The sequence below is a fragment of the Armigeres subalbatus genome, chromosome 2 (genome assembly GCF_024139115.2).
Source record: "Armigeres subalbatus isolate Guangzhou_Male chromosome 2, GZ_Asu_2, whole genome shotgun sequence".
In the NCBI taxonomy this organism is placed as follows: Eukaryota; Metazoa; Arthropoda; class Insecta; order Diptera; family Culicidae; genus Armigeres; species Armigeres subalbatus.
In genome coordinates this window covers 293302011-293322809 of record NC_085140.1, presented here as the reverse complement: position 1 = coordinate 293322809, position 20799 = coordinate 293302011, and the positions used below count along the sequence as shown (strand labels likewise).

General features: G+C 36.9%; 1 protein-coding gene across 1 annotated transcript in view; it reads right to left on the bottom strand.

The window, feature by feature from the left end:
- Positions 1–20799, bottom strand: part of LOC134212419 (platelet-derived growth factor receptor beta) — a 538624-nt gene that overhangs the window by 15453 nt on the left and 502372 nt on the right. Inside the window, exon 21 of the mRNA XM_062690252.1 lies at positions 4793–4898. Coding sequence (XP_062546236.1) covers positions 4793–4898 — 106 coding nt within the window. The remainder of the gene's footprint in view (positions 1–4792; positions 4899–20799) is intronic.

The window sequence follows — 20799 nt, the reverse complement described above, 5'->3', positions numbered from 1 at the left end:
AAAACTTAAACTACATGATATTTATTTATACTATCGGTAAATCGCGGGGGAACGAATGGTAATTATAAAACGTTGCGTTGTTAATAGACTATCGCATGACACATTGATTACATTGATCTTTATAAGTTATAACACATACAATAATTAAATTGAAATAAATAAGAACAAAAAATGCACAGACATTAAAAAAATGAACTTTAGAGTGTGGATGGATCTAAAGTGAGCTCAATAAAAGATGAATGACCAATACGTCTAATATAGTTTCTGCATTGTGTAGTAGTTCTGCATTGTGCGGTCGTAAGTCAATTGATTAGTGCGCGTTCGATTGTGTTTTTATTTGACTCTCGATCAAACTACACGTTACTTCCGGCATACCGTTTACCAAAACGAACCCTGCCACACTCCCTACACCATATATCCAACATTCCAGTGATTTATCGTGGAAGTGCAGATGACTCGTCGGCTTCCATCAAAGCGAGTTTCACGTCAACAGTTTCCTAGATGCAAATTTTGAGGCGTTTGATCCGGATAATGTCAGCAAAATAGACGACTTGTCGTTTTCAAATTGTAATAATAATGCGCGATTTTCGCAACAACATACAACATGTCAAAAATATTGAAAACAAAGACTAACTTTTAAACCATAATTCAGCGTCCCGGAAATTCAGAATTACAATATAATCAATTTGTCAGGTCAACAGAGTCCCAAAGTATTATTTACTCCTCATACACTCACACAAAGAAACAATAGCATTTTAAATTTATCAAATTAATTTCAGACAATTCTAAAATTTGCAATTTTCGAGAGAGAGTGTTAGTATAAATCCGCGATTTTCGCGTCTGGAAGAGCAAATCCGCGAAATTCGCGAAATCCGTGACTGTTGTGACAGCTCTGGAACTGCAAATCTTTCAACTTCATATTATATTTAGTCGCCGATGCGTTCAAGGGGCGCGGATTCGGTGCCATAGAAGGTGTGCCGGAAGGGATTAATGATAAAAACTAGGAAGTGCACTATCAACTTACTTTTGACGTACACTGAGGAAAATGATCGTATGATTTTCAATCAAACGCCTTATGAAAATTTGCCACAAGGAATCGGTATGAATTTCAATATGTTGCCTTATGAATGATGATTTTCATTTGAAAAAAAGGGAAGTGCGGCAGACTGGGTTCGAACCATGGACGTCGGGGTCGGGAGGGCGGTATGTAGACCACACGCCCATCGACGCTGGATTACTCGAGAAGGTAACTGCGTATAAGAAGCACTGTTGGTGAAATAATCAGTCGAAGATTCATAAGGCGCCAGTTATGAATTTCGATAGTTCAGTTCACTGAGTGTAGGACTTACGTCTTTTTTACTATACTGAGTGTCATTTAAATTTTTGGAAATCAAAAACGTTACGCTGAAAGGGAAGATTTCGATTTCTACTAGCGCCTTTATCTTTCGAAGAATTTTTGAAATTTATATATCAATTAGCCCAAAGATATTTGGTCTGCTCATCCAGGGAAAGTGATTGGTTTCAAATGATGCACAACCAGCAATGGTGCTGATATTCATTATAGATTACAAAATTTCGCCGTATTACATGTAGGGGAACGGTTCGGCACTTCATCCCATAGCTCCTATTTCCATCCCATCAAAAACACAGCAATGAAAAGGAATTTGGTTTGTTTATTATTTTTGTGATTTTTTTCAGCAGTGAGCATGCATGTTGACAAAAAGAAGCGACGAATTTGGTGCCGTATTTCTTTGTTTAGCGATGAGATTGATATATGTACAGTGGGATGGAGATCGGAACACTTCCCCTAAATGTTTTAAAAAAGTCTGCAAAAATAATTTCCAGAATAATATTTTAATAAACATTATATTATACTTTGGTTTTCAATTTCTGAGATATTATATTATCAAACTGGATTTAAACTCGGACTTTAGAGTCAAAATATTAAATTTTTCTTTCTTAACGTATTAGCAATACCTCCTAGCTATTTTAGTAGGGTTACTGCTCCTGGACATGTTTTTCATTTTTGTGTTTTTTCAGCAGTAACCACGTATGTTAGCAAAAAGAAGCAACAAAATTATTATATCATGCAGAGTGTAAAATAATCGAAAATTTTTGGTAAAGTCCACCTTTTTTCACTTGTCAGTTCACTTCCAGACACATTCATAGTCGGCTCTAGGCAGTCAATATTCAGTTGAATATTAGTCATTGAATATTTATGCACATTTTACAAATTGATAAATTATCTGAAATCTGAACATGTTTCAACTGAGTAAAGTGATTTATCACACAGGACTGAATCCGATTTTCATCCGCGAGGCACTTTCAATGGTAAACATCAACATAAACAATGCTAATTATGTTTTTTTCTGCACATAGTAAACACACTCAGTGACAGTCGAATGAATGAGTTCGTAGAGTAGGCGTCTGACTATGTCATTCTATGTTTTGAATATTCATGCGATGTTTGTCAAAATTCAGACCGAAGTTGCTTCATGAAGATGAATATTTTAAGCTCTGATCATGAGGCTAACACGAAGATAATTTTATGCCCAGGGAAATCGAGGCAATTTCCAATCCGAAAATTGCCTAGACTGGCACCGGGAATCGAACCCAGCCATGATTTTGCTTTGTAGCCGCGCGTCTAACCGAGGAGGGCTCCGATCTTTAAATACTATCATCTATAAGAAATCTATAAATGCCTCACATTTGCTTGAGTAATTATTAGGTGTTAAATTATCAGTTTTCTTTCCAGAAGTTTTGAAAACAACAAATTCTACACAGCGTGGAAGTTGTCGCCGCTTCCAATATTAATACCTATAATCAAACCCCATAAATTCAAAAGTTTAATGTAAATACGTTACGTTTAAACAAGTCCTACGTGGTTTAAATTTATTACTACAGTAAATGTCAAAATTTAATCAAAATCGCGATAAAGTAATCTGCGTGTATGCAGCTTACATATGTATGTTATTGGAATGATGCATAATTAATAATTATGAGTGCATATGAGGCGCGCCTGGCGTTTTCATTTTTAATCAGGCAAGGAAACGTAATGATCAATACACATTCCTTTTATGTGGGAGATCCAGACCGCAGAAATTGAACGGTATTCGATGAAACAACGCTGGAACATGGCAAAAGTGGCTGCATCTTCGCACGAGAAAAGCGACTGAAATCTCGATTGCGAATTTTAGTTTAGTTCCGATTGTTAGGTTTTCAATGAATTATTGGCAGTGGCTGATTTTCTACTCGCCGCCGGCACATCCAGGCGCTATAGTATATGCACAAAATAGCCAGCAAGAGTTAACCGCCAGAAATTTGTATGGCGAAATACATCTAACGCTGGTTTTCTCAAAATTAGGAACTTTTCATGAAAAACTATTTGGTACCGGTTATGTAGGAAGGTGTCCGCTACTACGCCTACCAAATATTTTTTCGATGAAGGTGCTTAATTTTGAGAAATCGAACCTTAGATGCCTTTTGCCATACTGATTTCAGAAAGTTAACTCCTAGTGTGCCGCTGTAATTACGCCCAAAGCAGGCGATTCATTTAATATGATTGCTTAATATTGTTCAGTAAGAAATAAATATGAATTTAAATTTTACGATTCTATTACTATTTTGTTAATTATCAAATAAAAAAGTAAAGAAGAAACGAAGCTACAAAAGCTTTGATTCAAACAATAATTTTGCTTATTTGAAACTAAAGTCTGGTTGTTACAAATTATTAATGAATCGCCTGCTTTGAGCGTGCTTACAGCGGCACACTAGGAGTTAACTTTTGGAAATCAGTATGGCGAAAGGCATCTAATGTTTAATATCTCGAAAATAAGCACCTTAATCGAAAAAATATTTGGTAGGCGTAGTAGCGGACACATTCCTACATGACTAGTACCAAATAATTTTTCGTGAAAAGTTCTTACTGTTGAGAAAACCCGCGTTAGATGTCTTTCGCCATACAAATTTCTGGTGGTTAACTCATGCTGGCTATTTTACGCATATACTATAGCGCCGGAGGTGACAGCGGCGGGTAGAAAATCAGCCACTGCCAATAATTCATTGTGATTGAAAACAACCCAACATTTTAGGTTAGTTATCAATGAATAGCCCACTTTAAGCGTGCTTACAGCGGCACACTAGGAGTTAACTTTCTGGTAGGCGTAGTAGCGAACACCTTACTACATAACCGGTACCGAATAGTTTTTCATGAGCGGAGACGAGCCAGCTTCCGGCTGAAAGTCTCTTTAATAAAGACACAAAAAAAAAAGTTTTTCATGAAAAGTTCATAGTTTTGGGAAAACCCGCGTTAGATGTCTTTCGCCATACAAATTTCTGGCGGTTAACTCATGCTGGCTATTTTGCGCATATACTATAGCGCCTGGATGTGGCAGCGGCGGGTAGAAAATCAGCCACTGCCAATAATTCATTGTCAAAGCAATAAACTAACCGTATGTTTGTTTCAATTAAAACTAAATGCTAAATCTCAGAAAAATCAACATAAAATTTATTTAAACCAACTTGCTATGTCGAATCAAACTAACACTGTATTTGTGCCCAATTTAAAGCCGAATTTGAGTTGAAATATGATAAATTTTGTTTGTTCCTACCAAATATTTTCCCCGTGGTGTAAAGTATTGTGATTTATGCAGGGGACTGGTGTTATTGGTACCATGGTACACAAGCTAGGGTACAAGGCGACAGGAAAATATTTCCAAAGCTATCTTTGATGAAGAAAATAATTGGTATGGCACTCATTTCAAGATTATTATACCAGAGGCATTCGGCTTACCTTTTTGTTCCTCGTATTTACGTAAATACCAGATCGTGATAATCCAAAATCAGATATTTTAAGCGTTTTTCTTTCGTCAATGAGTATGTTTCTTGCTGCCAAATCCCTGAAAAGAAAAACAAATCAGTTATAATAAAATAAACCAAGAATGTTATAGAGGTTTTCAACACATGACAGGTTCACAAAGCTAGTAAAATCTTTAAAATAAACATGTTAAAAACCTTCGTTCATAGAGAGCATAAGGTCTGTTCATTAAAGAAAGTAGACACCTGTTTTGAAAAAAAACATGTTTATTTTAGAACAAATTCATAAGGCTGCACAATGGGGAAATCCGATTTCAAAGGTGGAAAAAATTGATAACTTTCTTCACGAACAACTTACAGAAGAGATCAAGAGCTTATTCGGAAGGGAATTTTGCAAAGAATTCAGTGAGTGCTGTTTCATGGACGTGGAACGCATCTGTATGTAGTTATTGAGCTCGTTTTGCCCTAATGCTCCATATATCGCGAGTTTCCAAACTATTTGTCATTTTATCTTTAAGACATTGTTCTAAAATTGTGTTTATTTCTTCACTGTGGATCCACAGAAGGGCACTAAATATATTTTATTGGTAAAAGTTGGAAATTTAAGGGATTTTGGGGTCAAATAAGCATCAAAGTGCATTTTATGTGCAATTTTCATGTATTCTGTAAAAAATAGTAATATTTACAGATAAGTGTTGATATTATTGTCTCAAAATGTTGAACAGATGATGACAAATGTTTGCCGAACAAAAATCAATGAAATAAATCGTTTCACAAATGTTTTATTTGGTTATTTATTGAGTAAAAAACGATTTTTAAAAACTTTTGTATAGCACCGATGCCAAACATTTCCAAACCATACCCGATAGCACAACTAGGCAAGAATAGTCATATGTTATGAGTCTTAATGTAATCATAGATAGGAGGTGATGGGAGATACTCTTTTTTCTTACCTTTTTGCCCAAATTCTCCTATGAAATAATATAGCTCAATGATTCTGAGCAAGAAAATGATGTAGTAATGTTAATTTAATTGATAGTTTCCTAATGATATAATGAAAACAACAAATAATCATATAATTCATTAAAAATATTGAATTATAGGGGATTTAGGGGTCATACAGCTCATTTAATGTAACTTTTTATACAAAATGGGATAACTTTTCTCACGAGCGACTTACAGATAAGGTTAAGGGCTTATTCGAAAGCAAATTTTCCAAGAAATTCAGTGAGTGATGTTTTATAGACATGAGACACTTCAGTATGTAGTTATTGAGATGGTTTTGCCCCAATGTCCCAAAAATCAAAATTTTTCATATTTTGGTACTTTTATCTTTTAAAAATTACACTGATATTCTGTTTTCCCCTTCATTGTAGATCCATATATATCACTATACATATTTTGTTGGAAAAAGTTGAAAATTTAAGGGATTTTGGGGTCAAATAATCATCAAACTGCATCTATGTGAATTTTTCATGTATTCTGTAAAAAATAATGATAACCAAGAAATCATTTGCACTATATTACGTCGAATAATCATTTTGGGTTAATATACGGTGATTTAAAACTTGTAAGCATTGATGTAGCTCTACATATGGTAAATTTTGGCGAAATCTACAGCCTATTGATTATTCAGATATTTATAGATAATAGTTGATATTATTTTCATAATTTTTTTAACAGAAATTGATACCATAAAAAAAACAAATATCCATATATTACATTTAAAATTGATTTTTAAGGCATTTTGGGACAAATAAGTGAAACAATTCATTAATTATGTATTTAAAAAAAATGGTTCTGAGCCCTGAACCCTTGGATTTTTTTTTCAATGCAATCTACGAATATTTGTTATTTTTATCATTGACAAATTATAATTGAATCAATGTTACTCCATCATTTCTTAACCTAGTATCATTGAGCTACATTATTTCATAAAAGGAACTGGGGGAAAACGTCATGAGAAAAGAATATTTACTATCTATTTCTATCTATTATCACATCGACTAATATATTTACTCTTATCTAGTTGTGCAAACGGGTATGGTTTGGGAATGATTGGCATTGTTCCGCAAACATTCAAACATCAATGTCTGTAGAACATTTTGGGAGAATAATAATATTTTTATTATTTTTTAAAGAATACATGAAAAATTCACGTAAATTTCAATTTAATACTTATTTGACCCCAAAATCCCTTAAATTTTCAACTTTCACCAACAAAGCATGTATAGTGCTTTTCTTTGGATCTATAATGAAGAGGAGAACAAATCTTTAGTACAATACTTGGAAGATAAAAGCACGAAAAATATGATAAACTGTGATGTATAAGACATTGGGGCAAAACGAGCTTGATAATTACATACAGAAGTGTCTCATGTCTACATCACTCACTGAATTTCTTGGAAAGTTTGCTTTCGAATAAGCTTTTAACCTTATCTGTGAGTCGCTCGTTAGAAAAGTTATCCTATTTTGTATAAAAAGTTACATTAAATGAGCTGTATGACCCCTAAATCCCCTATAATTCAATATTTCTAATGAATTACATATATGATTATTTGTTATTTTCATTATATCATTGGAAAATATCAATTAAATTAACATTACTACATCATTTCTTGCTCAGAATCATTGAGCTATATTATTTCATAGGGGAATTTGGGCAAAAAGGTAAGAATAAAGAGTATCTCCCATCACCTCCTATCTATGATCACATTAAGACTCATAACATATGATTATTCTTGTCTAGTTGTGCTATCGGGTATGGTTTGGAAATGTTTGGCATCGGTGCTATTCAAAAGTTTTTAAAAATCGTTTTTTACTCAATAAATAATCAAATAAAACATATTTGAAACGATTTATTTCATTGATTTTTGTTCGGCAAACATTTGTCAATATCTGTTGAACACTTTGAGACAATAATATCAACACTTATCTGTAAATATTACTATTTTTTACAGAATACATGAAAATTGCACATAAAATGCACTTTGATGCTTATTTGACCCCAAAATCCCTTAAATTTCCTACTTTTACCAACAAAATATACTTAGTGTCCTTCTGTGGATCCACAGTGAAGAGATGAACACAATTTTAGAACAATGTCTTAAAGATGAAATGACAAAAGTTTGGAAACTCGCGATATATGGGGCATTAGGGCAAAACGAGCTCAATAACTACATACAGATGCGTTCCACGTCCATGAAACAGCACTCACTGAATTCTTTGCAAAATTCCCTTCCGAATAAGCTCTTGATCTCTTCTGTAAGTTGTTCGTGAAGAAAGTTATCAATTTTTTCCACCTTTGAAATCGGATTTCCCCATTGTGGGCTGCTTTATATAAATGACAATCATCATACATATGAACGAATTCACGTGATTTTGAATATTTACTTCTCATTTCTGAAGAATGCTCGGACTTTTCTCTTATTAGATTCTGCGCAACTTCTTCCGTAACTTTTCATTGTGCCGCAGACCAAATTTTCTTGAAGCAGTCAACAGAGCTTGCTTCTTTTTTATCTACCTTAAGATACCGAGTAAATTTTTCCCAGCATTTTTCGATAGGACGCAGTTCAGGGCACCTTGGTGGATTTTGGAATTTTTCGACAAAATCTACTTTTTCCTTTTTCGGTATCTCCAACGTAGCAGAAGCGTAGTGAGCCATTGCCAGATCCGGCCAAAACAAAAGAGGATCCGTGTAGGTAGATGGTTTTTTGATACATTATTTTTATAAATTTTCACTATTGTTTGTGAAATACGGAGAACTTGTTAAGTCACAGGAGAAAATTGCTTGCCACACCAAAATCTTTTCCCCATTTTTTTCGGTTTGGTTCGGATATATTGCACGTCATCAGGCACATCTGTACTCTGTTCAGTGTTGAAAAAATGTTGTCCTGGAAGTGTACTGGTGTCCAATTTGACGTATATATCATCGTCCATCATAATGCACTGTACCATTTGTGCAGAATTGATCTGCGAGTTAATAAACTGATCCGACCTATCGTTCGGAATTTCTAAGGTTTTCCAAATTGTTCAGGTGTGCTGCAATTACCAATACCAATACCAAAATACCAATTTTTCGTTGAGTTTCAACCTTAAACCAACAATCAATATGAAACTGGCATTTTTTTGTGGTTCCAGTTGCGCAAGTTATGGACAATCCTCGGTACCCAGAAATGTCATCTCAGTTACTAGTTCGTAATTTATTTTCGGCCTTTTAGAACTAGATTTAGCACTGTTGTCAAGGTAACATTTTCATAGTTTGTTTTTACAACAATTGGAATATGGAAAAAGAAATCGCATGGCATGAAAAAAATTCAGGCGAAAAATATTATTTCTTTGGCAATTGCCCTTGATTTAACCTTTTTATTTTACAGGAAAGCTAGAACGACGATGTAAAACAATTTGAATCGAACTTATCCTTCCGCATCCGCGGCAGTCCAGTCCAAGTTGTACCGACTTATTCGGTTTTGAATGGATACCAGATTCTTCAAGAATGTAATTTAATTGATTCTATCGTTGTTACCAAAAGAACATGTCTGGTGGTTACGAGTAGATATTTCCCAACTAACCCTCTCGAAAAGCTTTGGTGCTGGCGTAACGGCTAAGCAGGTTCTTAAACCGATCGGAAGCACGCACCAGTATTTAATTTTGGCCTTCGAACAGCACTTGACTTGCATACGCTTTTTTTTTGCATTGGGTGACTCCCCAACATTCGACCGTTACGATTAGGCAGACAGTGAAAACATTATCTTGCAAATTCGTTCTTCGAGAGGTTCAGTACCACGAGCCAATGGGTAGAGTAGAGTGGGGCAAGAGTGCGCGTGGGGTAAGAAGACGTTTTCGATTTTTTGAAGTAATAAAAAGAGATAAACTAGCAGCACTGCATCAGTTTGACAGGTATTCTGGCTAACTATTATCATGTGTAATTGTAAACGATTTGAATAAACAACAAGGGAGATATGGAGTTAGATAATTTTTTGGCCATTTTGCTAAAAATATTTGGGTTTCCGCAACTAGTATTTCATTACCATATATACGTTCAATCAGGTGAACATTATACCATTTCGATAACCTATTGTATAGAGTACTTTATGGTGCAGAACACCAATTCGGTTGGTTTTCCAAGAAGTCAAAACCATTACTTGAATAATTTTTGGGACTGTGGGGTAAAAGTACGCAGGAACCGGTGGGGCAAGAGTACGCATATGAATCTTCAAGTTCTGATGTCAAACCCGTATCTCCGGCCAAAATAAGACTTCTTCCAAAGCGTAAAGATCCACAACTAAGAAAAAAGGGACAGAATTCGAAATTATAACAAGTTTTTAGGATAAGTTGAAGTAATTCGGTGTTAGAAAGGACTTAGCGAACAAAGAACCCGAAGCGAAATAATGAAATTGTATTAGGACTTGTTGTACACCTAAACATAGTACGAAAACACAATTTCATCTAAATGATAATTTCATTTAATCAAAAGAAACATTCATAAATTACGCAACGTTTTTTTTTTAAGCTAAGTGCGTACTCTTGCCCCACTCTACTCTAATATTCTTTGGACAAACTTGAAACGCAATCGTAGACAGATTAAACACTATAAATCAAAATCGATGATAGCAAGCATAACAAGGATATCCGTTTACTATCATCTGGTTATGTGTTCACTAACATATCCACAACAGCTCTCTTTCTGTCTGCTGTAGCCGTATATGGCTGGTGCGTGTAGCAGGACGATTACGATCCAATGACTTCCCCATACGGGTCTTTTACGTTACTTGTAGCTTTTTGTTATGTAATCCTATCTTTTTTAGGAGGACATTCGTTATAATTTTCTACTAGAAGGTCATGAAAGTATGAAAACTATTGCACCAGTCAAAAAGTCTGTGAAAGCATATCTAAAATTAGACCGTCTGCACACGTTTCAAAATATAAAGCTGGCCAGCATGTATTCTAGAAATGTCCAGTTTAACCAAGATTTTAGCCATCCTTGATTTCGTTGTTATTAATGTTATTATTATCCTGATGTTGTTTATACTAGAGTTTACGAGTTTACGAAATAGCCACGTAGAAAAATAATAAGAAAAGAAGTTTAAAAAATATGACTTGTTACTAATTCGGGCAAAGTTCTGCCAAGGTCGACTTTCATTTACTCAGTGGTTTCAAACGAACAAAGTACTTAACACAGAGAAAAAAAACATCTTTCATTATAATGAATGGTACTCATACGAAATAAATTATAATACTCAACGATTTAGGTAATAAAGTCGTTTACATAGTTGTAAACTTTGTCTATGGCGATATCTTGAGGCTCCAGCACAAGAGGGCTAGCCAGAAGTGGAAGTCCGTCCATATTCCTGATGCCAACACGTTCAAGCGAGCGATCCACGCCTTTGATGCGACTTTATCAAACTTTGGGTCACAGCAAGGAATCTCGGCCTATCAAACCGAAAAGACAGAACAATCCTTGGAACAATCGAATAATTGTTGTTCGAAGCCCTTGAATGGGCGGTCAGAAAAAGTGCACATCTGTTGATCATCCCAAATCAACCCCACCGGAAAGAACGAACTTTCTCTGCTCTAGCACCCAACTGTCACTAAAAAGGAGTTCTTGGTGATCACCCGATGGGATTCTTGCTCCTGTCAGACATTGAAGCCATTTATAAGCTGCTTAGTCCGCGGACAGAATGGATCACATACTTTGCGCTGAAAACCCTGGACTGGAGTGTGAAGAAGACATAAGTTGATTTGTTCCGCAGTGATACACGGTAACTCTATTACCGGATGGCAGAGCAGCTGCCGCATGGAGACCATTGCCCACGACTCCATACATGTGTAAAACAACGTTCTTTTTTATTTTACCAAAAAGACAAAATGATCACCGGAATGAATGTGTGTGCTTCCAAGATATTACGCACCACTGCTTTTGCTGTACTGCATATAAACCAACCTAAAAGAATAAAAAGATATAAAATGACGAAAAAATAAATAATTTTATCTGCAATATATTCCCAATACATCACCATCATCGACCGAAAAATTATAAACAAACAAATGCAATTGTACCCATGACAACGATGGGAAATTAGAACAAATTCAAATTCGAAGCGAAGGATTGCTTGGTTTTACTGGGTACCGCTGGGTACTGGTGAACTTAGTACACTGGAACCATAAAATGAGTACTAATTTGCTCTGACCCCAACATCTTGATAATTATATCTATGCTTAAACCATTCATAAGAAGTATAGATAGTGGAATATATAGATGAGCGAAGATAAATCCTCTGTCTCCAAACGAACTGTCAAACGTGTCTCCAAACGAGCATGGCGTCACGATTTCAATGGAAACGTTAAGGGCTGTGACATCATATGCGCGTGTGCACGGGCAAAAAAATCAACTCAGCCATGCTTTCGCTCATCTATAGATTCTACTATCTATAATAAGAAGGTGTCCACTTACTTTAATGAACAGTCCTTACTATAGATAGTGGAATATATAGATGAGCGAAGATAAATCCTCTGTATCCAAACGAACTGTCAAACGTGTCTCCAAACGAGCATGACGTCACGATTTCAATGGAAACGTTAAGGGCTGTGACGTCATATGCGCGTGTGCACTGGCAAAAAAATCGACTCAGTCATGCTTTCGCTCATCTATAGATTCTACTATTTATACACACTTAACTCATTTCACCGTATTCGGTAAATTTTACCGAAATTTCAACAGCAGAACTGTTCGGTAATTCATTTTACAGATTTATTGAATTTTTTTTCCATTGTTCAACTGTCAAAATCACTGAAAATCAGTTAAATTATTTACCGAACAGTTCTGCTGTTGAGATTTCGGTAAAATTTTACCGAATTCGGCGATTTATTTTAAGTGTGATAGTAAGAACTAAATGTTAGGCAGTTTCAAATATAATGAAATTTTTATTGCATTTTATCGTCTATAATTGAAAAGGTGACTAGGATTTGTTTAAGAATATTTTTACAAAAACTTCCAATTCTGTGTTATAATGGATAAACTGTAATTGCGATAATTCAAGTGGTTTTATAGCAACCAATTCCAGGGTCAAAATATTTGAAAATTCGAAAAGAGAAAATTAGAAAGTTTCAAAAATTTCTCATTGATTCCATTACGAGTTCTTTTAGGAATTTATTCAGAAATTCCTTTAGATACACCTTTAGGAATTCTTTTGAAATTAAAAATGTCTATAGAAATACCCTTCCGATATTCCTTCGCGAATTGTTGAAATTGTTTTAGAAATTACCTTAATTAGGAATCTTTTCGGAAATTGATTTAGGAATTTCCTTGGGATAGGTTTTAGGAAATCCTTCAGAAATTCTTCTGAAACTTCTCCAGAAGTTAATTCCAGGTATAAATTAGAAAATTACGGCAGGAATTCCCCAGGGCCCTCCTTAGCCGTGTGTTAAGACGCACGGCTACAAAGCAAGACCATGCTGAGGGTGGCTGGGTTCGATTCCCGGTGCCGGTCTAGGCAATTTTCGGATTGGAAACTGTCTCGACTTCCCTGGGCATAAAAGTATCATCGTGCTAGCCTCATGATATACGAATGCAAAAATGGTAACTTGGCTTAGAAACCTCGCTGTTAATAACTGTGGAAGTGCTTAATGAACACTAAGCTGCGAGGCGGCTCTGTCCCAGTGTGGGGATGTAATGCCAATAAGAAGAAGAAGACGGCAGGAATTCCTTTTGACATTCGTCCAGCGATTCCTTCGGAAAATTTTCAGGAAATGCCTTTGTCAATTTCTCCGGAAATTCATTAGAAACTTCCTGCAAAAAATCCTGTGGAAATCACTTTTGTAAACCCATACGAAATTTATTCCGAAATTCCTCCAGGAATTATTTCAGAAATTTTGTTGGAATTTCTGAAAATTTATTAAAAAATAAAATAGGAAATTCTAAAGGAATTTTCCGAAGAGTTTCTAAAGAAATTTTCAAAGGAATTTTCAGATTTTCAGAAATTTCTGAATGGTTCTTAAAAGAATTTCTTATGTGATTCCCGATAAAAACTCAAAGGAGTTTCCGTAGGTCTCAAGAAATATCTAATTCAATTTCCGGATAAATGTCCGAAGGAATTCCTAGACAAATTGAAAGAACTTCTGAATGAAGTCCTGACGAAAATCTGAAGGAATTCCAGGAATTTCTCTTAAAGAATAACTGGAAGAGCTCCCTTAGGAAACTCCTAAAATAATTGCTGAATCAATTTTTCAAAAAAGAAGTTCAAAGGATTCTTAAACCACTTTCCGCAGGAATTTCTTTGAATTTTCGAAGCAATATGTTGATGCATTTACAAAGCAATTTATGTATCTATCTCCAAAGTAATTTCCTGAGAATTTGCCGAAAGAATCCCTGGAGGAAATTACGAAGGAATTCTTGGAAAAATATACAGAGAAATCTAAAAAATCAAGTTCCTTTGGAAACTACTTTAGAAATTTGTTCGGTAACTCCCAAAGGGAAGTTTGATATGCCGCATGATGTGGTTTGCTTATTTACCAAAATTGTCCTTTGAACCGGTTCATGGTAAAACCGTTTACCGGTTCCAATCAGTTCCAATACGGTCCAGGAAGTACAAAACTACCATAGAATACCACAACTTTTGAAATCATGAAGTTTGATGGGTCGCATAATGGTATCCGCCTATTTCCGTAAAGTGACCCCGTAACAGGTTCCGGCGGGACGTCCGGATTCCGGAATACACGCCATATTTCGGACCAATCAAATTTAATATAGTTTATGCGTCATTTCTCTTCAAAATATCTAAAATAATCATTTCCAAAGTATGCGTTCTGGCATGTGGCCAAAAGCAAACACCCATTTTAAATTCGGAATAACTCCGGTATCAAGTGGTCTTTCCTAAAAATCCAAAGAGCCCCTGAAACTTGAATAAATTTCGCTTATTTTGGTGAAAGTTGCGAAAAAAATGTCAAAAGACAAAAAAGTTACAGCCAAAAAGATTTTTATTTTCGTTTTCAAAACGGGGGTTGGTAACGGAAGGGTTAAGACTGATTCAAAAATTTAACTGAAGTAGCTCACCACTTTGTTCTAGGTCTAGACCCTACGTTGACATTTTCCGGAATATCTTCACGAGTCTTCAGTTCTTCCAGGAAAAACTGTTTCACCATTGGCAAATTCCAGTCGGCGTGTGTTTATTCGTCATCCAAAACTGTCTGTACATTGTGAAAAACTTTGGGCCTCTGCCCGATCAGGAGAAAATTACTCGATAATACCTAATTCTATTATTGATACCTTACTCTGTTATGCATTTGCCTTGCATCATAAGAGGTAAAAAAGAGTAATACTTAAAAATAATATGGAAAATACTTCAGGCATAACAAAGTATCAATCAAAGTTAATTGCCTATTTTTCTGGTATTAGCCACCCAACATGGTCATCAATTTACAATGTCCTGAAAAATTCGGATTTTGATATGTACCTTATGTGGTAGGGGATTGATTGGAAAAATGTATTAGAGGTAGGGGAGAACAGTGCAAAATGCACCCCGGGGCAAAATGACCTCACTCATAAAATCTGTTGAAGGACATTTGAATCATTTGTTTGAGAAACTGCATAGAGTTTATCAATACTTGGGCATATGGACCCGATTACCGGCTCACTGCACAGAAAACTAATGAATTATACTGCTTGGAAGCCGTAGGTTTATGATTGATAATTTAAAAAAGTCTCCCATTTATCTTTCACAATACTCAATATTTTTCAACCACTTGTTTTACTTCTAATTGATCCAATTATAGAAAATAAAAATGTAAATTTCAAAATTTCGCTCTCCGTTGCCACACCATTGAGCCGGAGTGATTCTTTCCACTTTTACAAAACGGTATCATCAAATAAACACCACACCAAAATACTAAACACACGCACTTCAATCTTATCACTAGAATGTATCACTAGAACTTATATAAACATATAAGAATACATTTGAAAATGTATTCTCAAACCGAATAAAAAGTCACCTCGGCCCAAGAATTTCTAGCCGCACCGTGCTGCCAAATGACCAGGAGTATGAAAATGATCCTTTATCGGTAATAGGAAAACTGTGTAATACGTTGACGCTATCATATTATTAATAATTCTCTCGATTTCAAAAGGTGAAAAAAATATTGTTTTCAAGTATTGGGAAGACATTTGGATGAGTAAATATATCTTCTCAACCAAATAAAAATGATTATGAATAATACCATCTGGTATCTTGTTGTCGTGGAACGGGCATATTTTTGTTTACGTCGCATTTTCTACCGTCCCGATAAAATGAGATAAAATGAGCATTCTACGCGCAGCTGGAACGTGAGTACGACAGCTGCCCAAGCCACGACGTCAAAATCATCATAGGAGATTTGAACGCTCAGGTTGGCCAAGAGGAGGAGTTTATACCGACTATTGGGAAGTTCAGCGCTCACCGGCTGACGAACGAAAACGGCCTACGACTAATTGATTTCGCCGCCTCCAAGAATATGGCCATTCGCAGCACCTACTTCCAACACAGCCTCCCGTATCGGTACACCTGGAGATCACCACTGCAGACAGAATCACAAATCGACCACGTTCTGATTGATGGACGGCACTTCTCCGACATTATCGACGTCAGGACATATCGTGGCGCTAACATCGACTCTGACCACTATCTAGTGATGGTTAAACTGCGCCCAAAACTATCCGTCATCAACAATGTTCGGTACCGACGATTGCCACGGTACGACCTAGAGCGACTGAAGCAACCTGATGTCGCCTCTGCATACGCGCAGCATCTTGATGCAGCGTTGCCGGAAGAGGGTGAGCTCGATGGGGCCCTCTTGAGGACTGCTGAAATACAGTCAAAGCAGCCATTAACGACGCAGCGGAGAACAACGTCGGGTATGTGAGACGAAGTCGACGGAACGATTGGTTCGACGAAGAGTTCACACAGATTCTGGAGGAGAAAGACGCAGCGCGGGCGGTCGCGCTGCAACAGAGTACCCGGCAGAACGTTGAACGTTATAGATGGAAGCGGAGACAGCAGACCCCCCCCTTTTCAGGAGAAGAAACGCCGCCTGGAAGAAGCGGAGTGCGAGGAAATTGAACAACTGTGCCGTTCTCAAGAAACACGCAAGTTCTATCAGAAGCTCAACGCATCCCGCAAAGGCTTCGTGCTGCGAGCCGGAATGTGCCGGGATAAGGATGGGAGCATCTTTACGGACGAACGTATGGTCATCAAAAGGTGGTAGCAGCACTACGAGGAACATTTGAATGGCGTTTAGAGTACAGGCAGTGAAAGTCAAGACAGCGGAGGAGATGACTACGTCAGTTCAGCGGACGATGGAAGCCAACCAGCCTCCACCTTGAGGGAGGTTAAGAATGCCATCCAACAGCTAAAGACCAATAAAGCAGCTGGTAAGGATAGTATCGGAGCTGAGCTCATCAAGATGGGCCCTGAAAAGCTAGCCACTTGTCTGCACAAATTGATAGTCAGAATCTGGGAAACTGAACAGCTACCGGAGGAGTGGAAGGAAGTGGTTATATGCCCCATCTACAAGAAAAGCGACAAGCTGGAGCTGGACAAGCTCGAGCGATCACCATCCTACAAAGTGATATCCCACATCATCTTCCGTCGTCTGTCACCATTAGTGAATGAGTTCGTGGGAAGTTATCAAGCCGGCTTCGTTGACGACCGCTCCACAATGGACCAGATCTTTATTGTACGGCAAATCCTTCAAAAATGCCGTGAATAACAGGTCCCAACGCACCATCTATTCGTTTTTTTCAAGGCGGCATATACGACAGTATAGACCACGTAGAGCTATGATAAATTATGGACGAGAACAGCTTCCCTGGGAAGCTTATCAGACTGATCAAAGCAACGGTGGATGGTGTGCAAAACTGTGTGAAGATTTCGGGCGAACACTCCAGGGACTAAGACAAGGTGATGGACTTTCGTGAATGTTGTTCAACATTGCGCTAGAAGGTGTGATGCGGAGAGCCGGGGTACGATTATCAACAGATCCAGTCAATTTATTTGTTTCGCGGATGACATGGACATTGTCGGCCGAACATTTGCAAAGGTGCGAGAACTGTACACCCGCCTGAAACGTGAAGCAACAAAAGTTGGATTGGTGGTGAATGCCAAATATATTATATTAACAATATGGTTCACTTCGAGCTTTTCCATATAACGAAATGGCGAACCATTTGCCGGTGATAACAACATCATCTAGCGAGCAAAGAGGAATCTAAACATGTTTTCTTCTTGTTTATTCTAGCAAATCCCATGGCGACGATGGCGACAGTCATGCAGCTGAAAAGATGACATTCGAAGGTATAGGGATGCCCATACTTTTTTGAATAAATCGATCATCAAATAATCGATTTTCCTCGTTTTAATAAAGTTTCACGATAATATAGAGAAAAACAAATTATGCTTCGTATAGTAATATTGTGTATCCGGAATAAATTTATACCGCTTTTTATACCGAAGTTGGATTTTTCTCCAGATACAGGCAACTTTCCCAACTTCGGAAGTAGTGCGCTGGATTCGCCTAAAGATGCGCTAAACAACGCATCAATTAGTTTGACAAATAAAACTTCGGAAGAAAGTTCGGTTCGGAAGTCCCGACTTCCGAATTCTAACTTGGTGCTACGCCGACAATAGTAGAAGCTGCTCCGACGTGGAAATGCTTGCTGCGCTGGTTTTCTACCCACAGCTGCTAGCATCTGGGTGTATACGTATATGCGCGGGAAGCTAGCAATTTGTATGGCGAAAGCATAGCAAGCGGGTAATCAAACTGTCGGAACTTGTGGTTTAAAAAATGTGGTTTTACAGGACGGTATTAGCTACACCCAAAATAATCTTCCCATCATATCTACGTGAAAAACAACGTGTTTTTTCACAGCACTATTCACGTACCAATTAAGTGATTCAAAGGTCGAGGCACTCAATTTCACTCAATCGGCTAGCACTAGTGTGTCACATGAAGATTACGTGACTGTTTTATTGCTTTCATGACTGATCTAAATTATATTGTTTTTCTTTTACTTTATCGAAAATTGAAAATATAACACAAAATTTATTTCAGAATTGAAAATCTAAACATAAATATGTACATCTTTGTCTTTAAACTCAAATGAGTGACATAAAATCCATTATAGCACTCATTTGGATGCTATAATGAAAAACCAACATCAGATCAGTAGTTACATGACTACATTTTGCTGAATCAGCTTGGGTAATGATGGCCATGACATCAGAATTTTACAAAGGCAAGTTCATCTAACATCTAAGTGGGGATGTAATGCCAATAAGAAGAAGAAGATCTAACGCTTCATGGCTTGTCGAGCTACGCATTGTGGTACGATAACATGGAATATGACGGTTCTTTGCAGCAACCCCGTAAAAAAATTGACAGCTGGAATCGACTGATTTCATCGGGTACAATCGGCCGATTGTTGCAACCTACGCTTTTGAGATCTTAACACAGGCGTGGATCAATTAATCACCCTATTTAATATCATTCCGACGAAATAACTGGTTTAATAGTGGAATTTCGTGCACGCCAATTTAAACGAATGACGAATCAACCGATTTGATCGATAAAAATCGGGACTAACGACTAAATACAGTGATTGATCGGCCAATGCCTGTGTTAAATTCTCATAAGCGACAATGCAACAATCGGCCGATTCGCACCCGATTTAGTCGGGTCAATTTTCTATGGGAAACATGATTTATTGGTAAGAATGATCATTTAAAGTAAACCAGTTCCTACCGTTTTGTTACAGATTTATCACATTAGAGCTCATTTTCCGTCATTGCAAAAAATAGCGTGTGCAACTCGTTGCAAAACTAAATGTTTACAGCACTCGTAGTATTTATCCAACTCGACAAGCCTGGTTAGATAAACGTATAACTCAATGTCAACTCGTACAACTCGTTATACACGTACAAAAAGTTATCAAAATAGTAGTTTGTGCAACAAGTTACAAAAAGATGATTTTTTCAGCAGGACTCGTATGTTTATCGAACGAGGCTTGCCGAGTTGGATAAATACTACGAGTGCAGAAAAATCGAGTTTTGCAACGAGTTGCACACGCTTTTTTTGCAATGACGAAAAATGGACTTTAAATATGACAAATCTGTAGCAATTCCTTCTAGAATTTACTCAACATGATCATTCTTGCCGTGCCACATTGCATAGTTCGATAAACCGTGAAGCGATATTGATATTGACATTTGCATTAGACAAGTGATGATGGCATGACAGAGCATGTCATTTGTAGTCAAGCGTAAAATAAGCACATGGAAGAATGGCAAAAATGTGCAGTAAACTTTATGAGTTAAACAAATACATTTGGTTTTTAGCTGTTTTTAGATACGTGACCGGAAAATAATTACATATTTTATGTTTTGCAGTCTAAAATTATTTACAATATTTACACATTTCAATTAAAGCTAAATCAAATCAATATTTACCATAATTACCATTAGAATTTTTAGAATACGCCATTTATTATATGATAATTGGTATTTCGTATTGAAGAGGCCGTTTGCAACATGATATTAAATTCATTTTGGGCTGCCAAAAAAAATCTTTTCGAACAATATAATGAATTACTATGTCTGAAACTTGATTATGCATATGTACAACATGTGATAGATTTAGTTCGGAAAAGGTATTGGAGGGTAACCGCCCCTTCGGTGGGGTTTGATCCCACGACCCCAGTTCGCATGACAGGTGCTTTCCCTACTAAGCTACGAAGGACCTCCGTCGTCCACCGCAGCTTAGCGGGTACTGATGAAACCAAATTCCCAGCACCAGGTACCAGCCGATCTCTCGCAATACATTTTCAGAACTAACTCTCTCAAATGTATTTTGTACACATCATGTCAACCAAGTAGGATGAGTATTTAGTATTGTCCGGCTCCTACACACTTGCTTCATCAGCAACGGCGCTCAATGAAGTAGGGTTGTGTGAGGTTG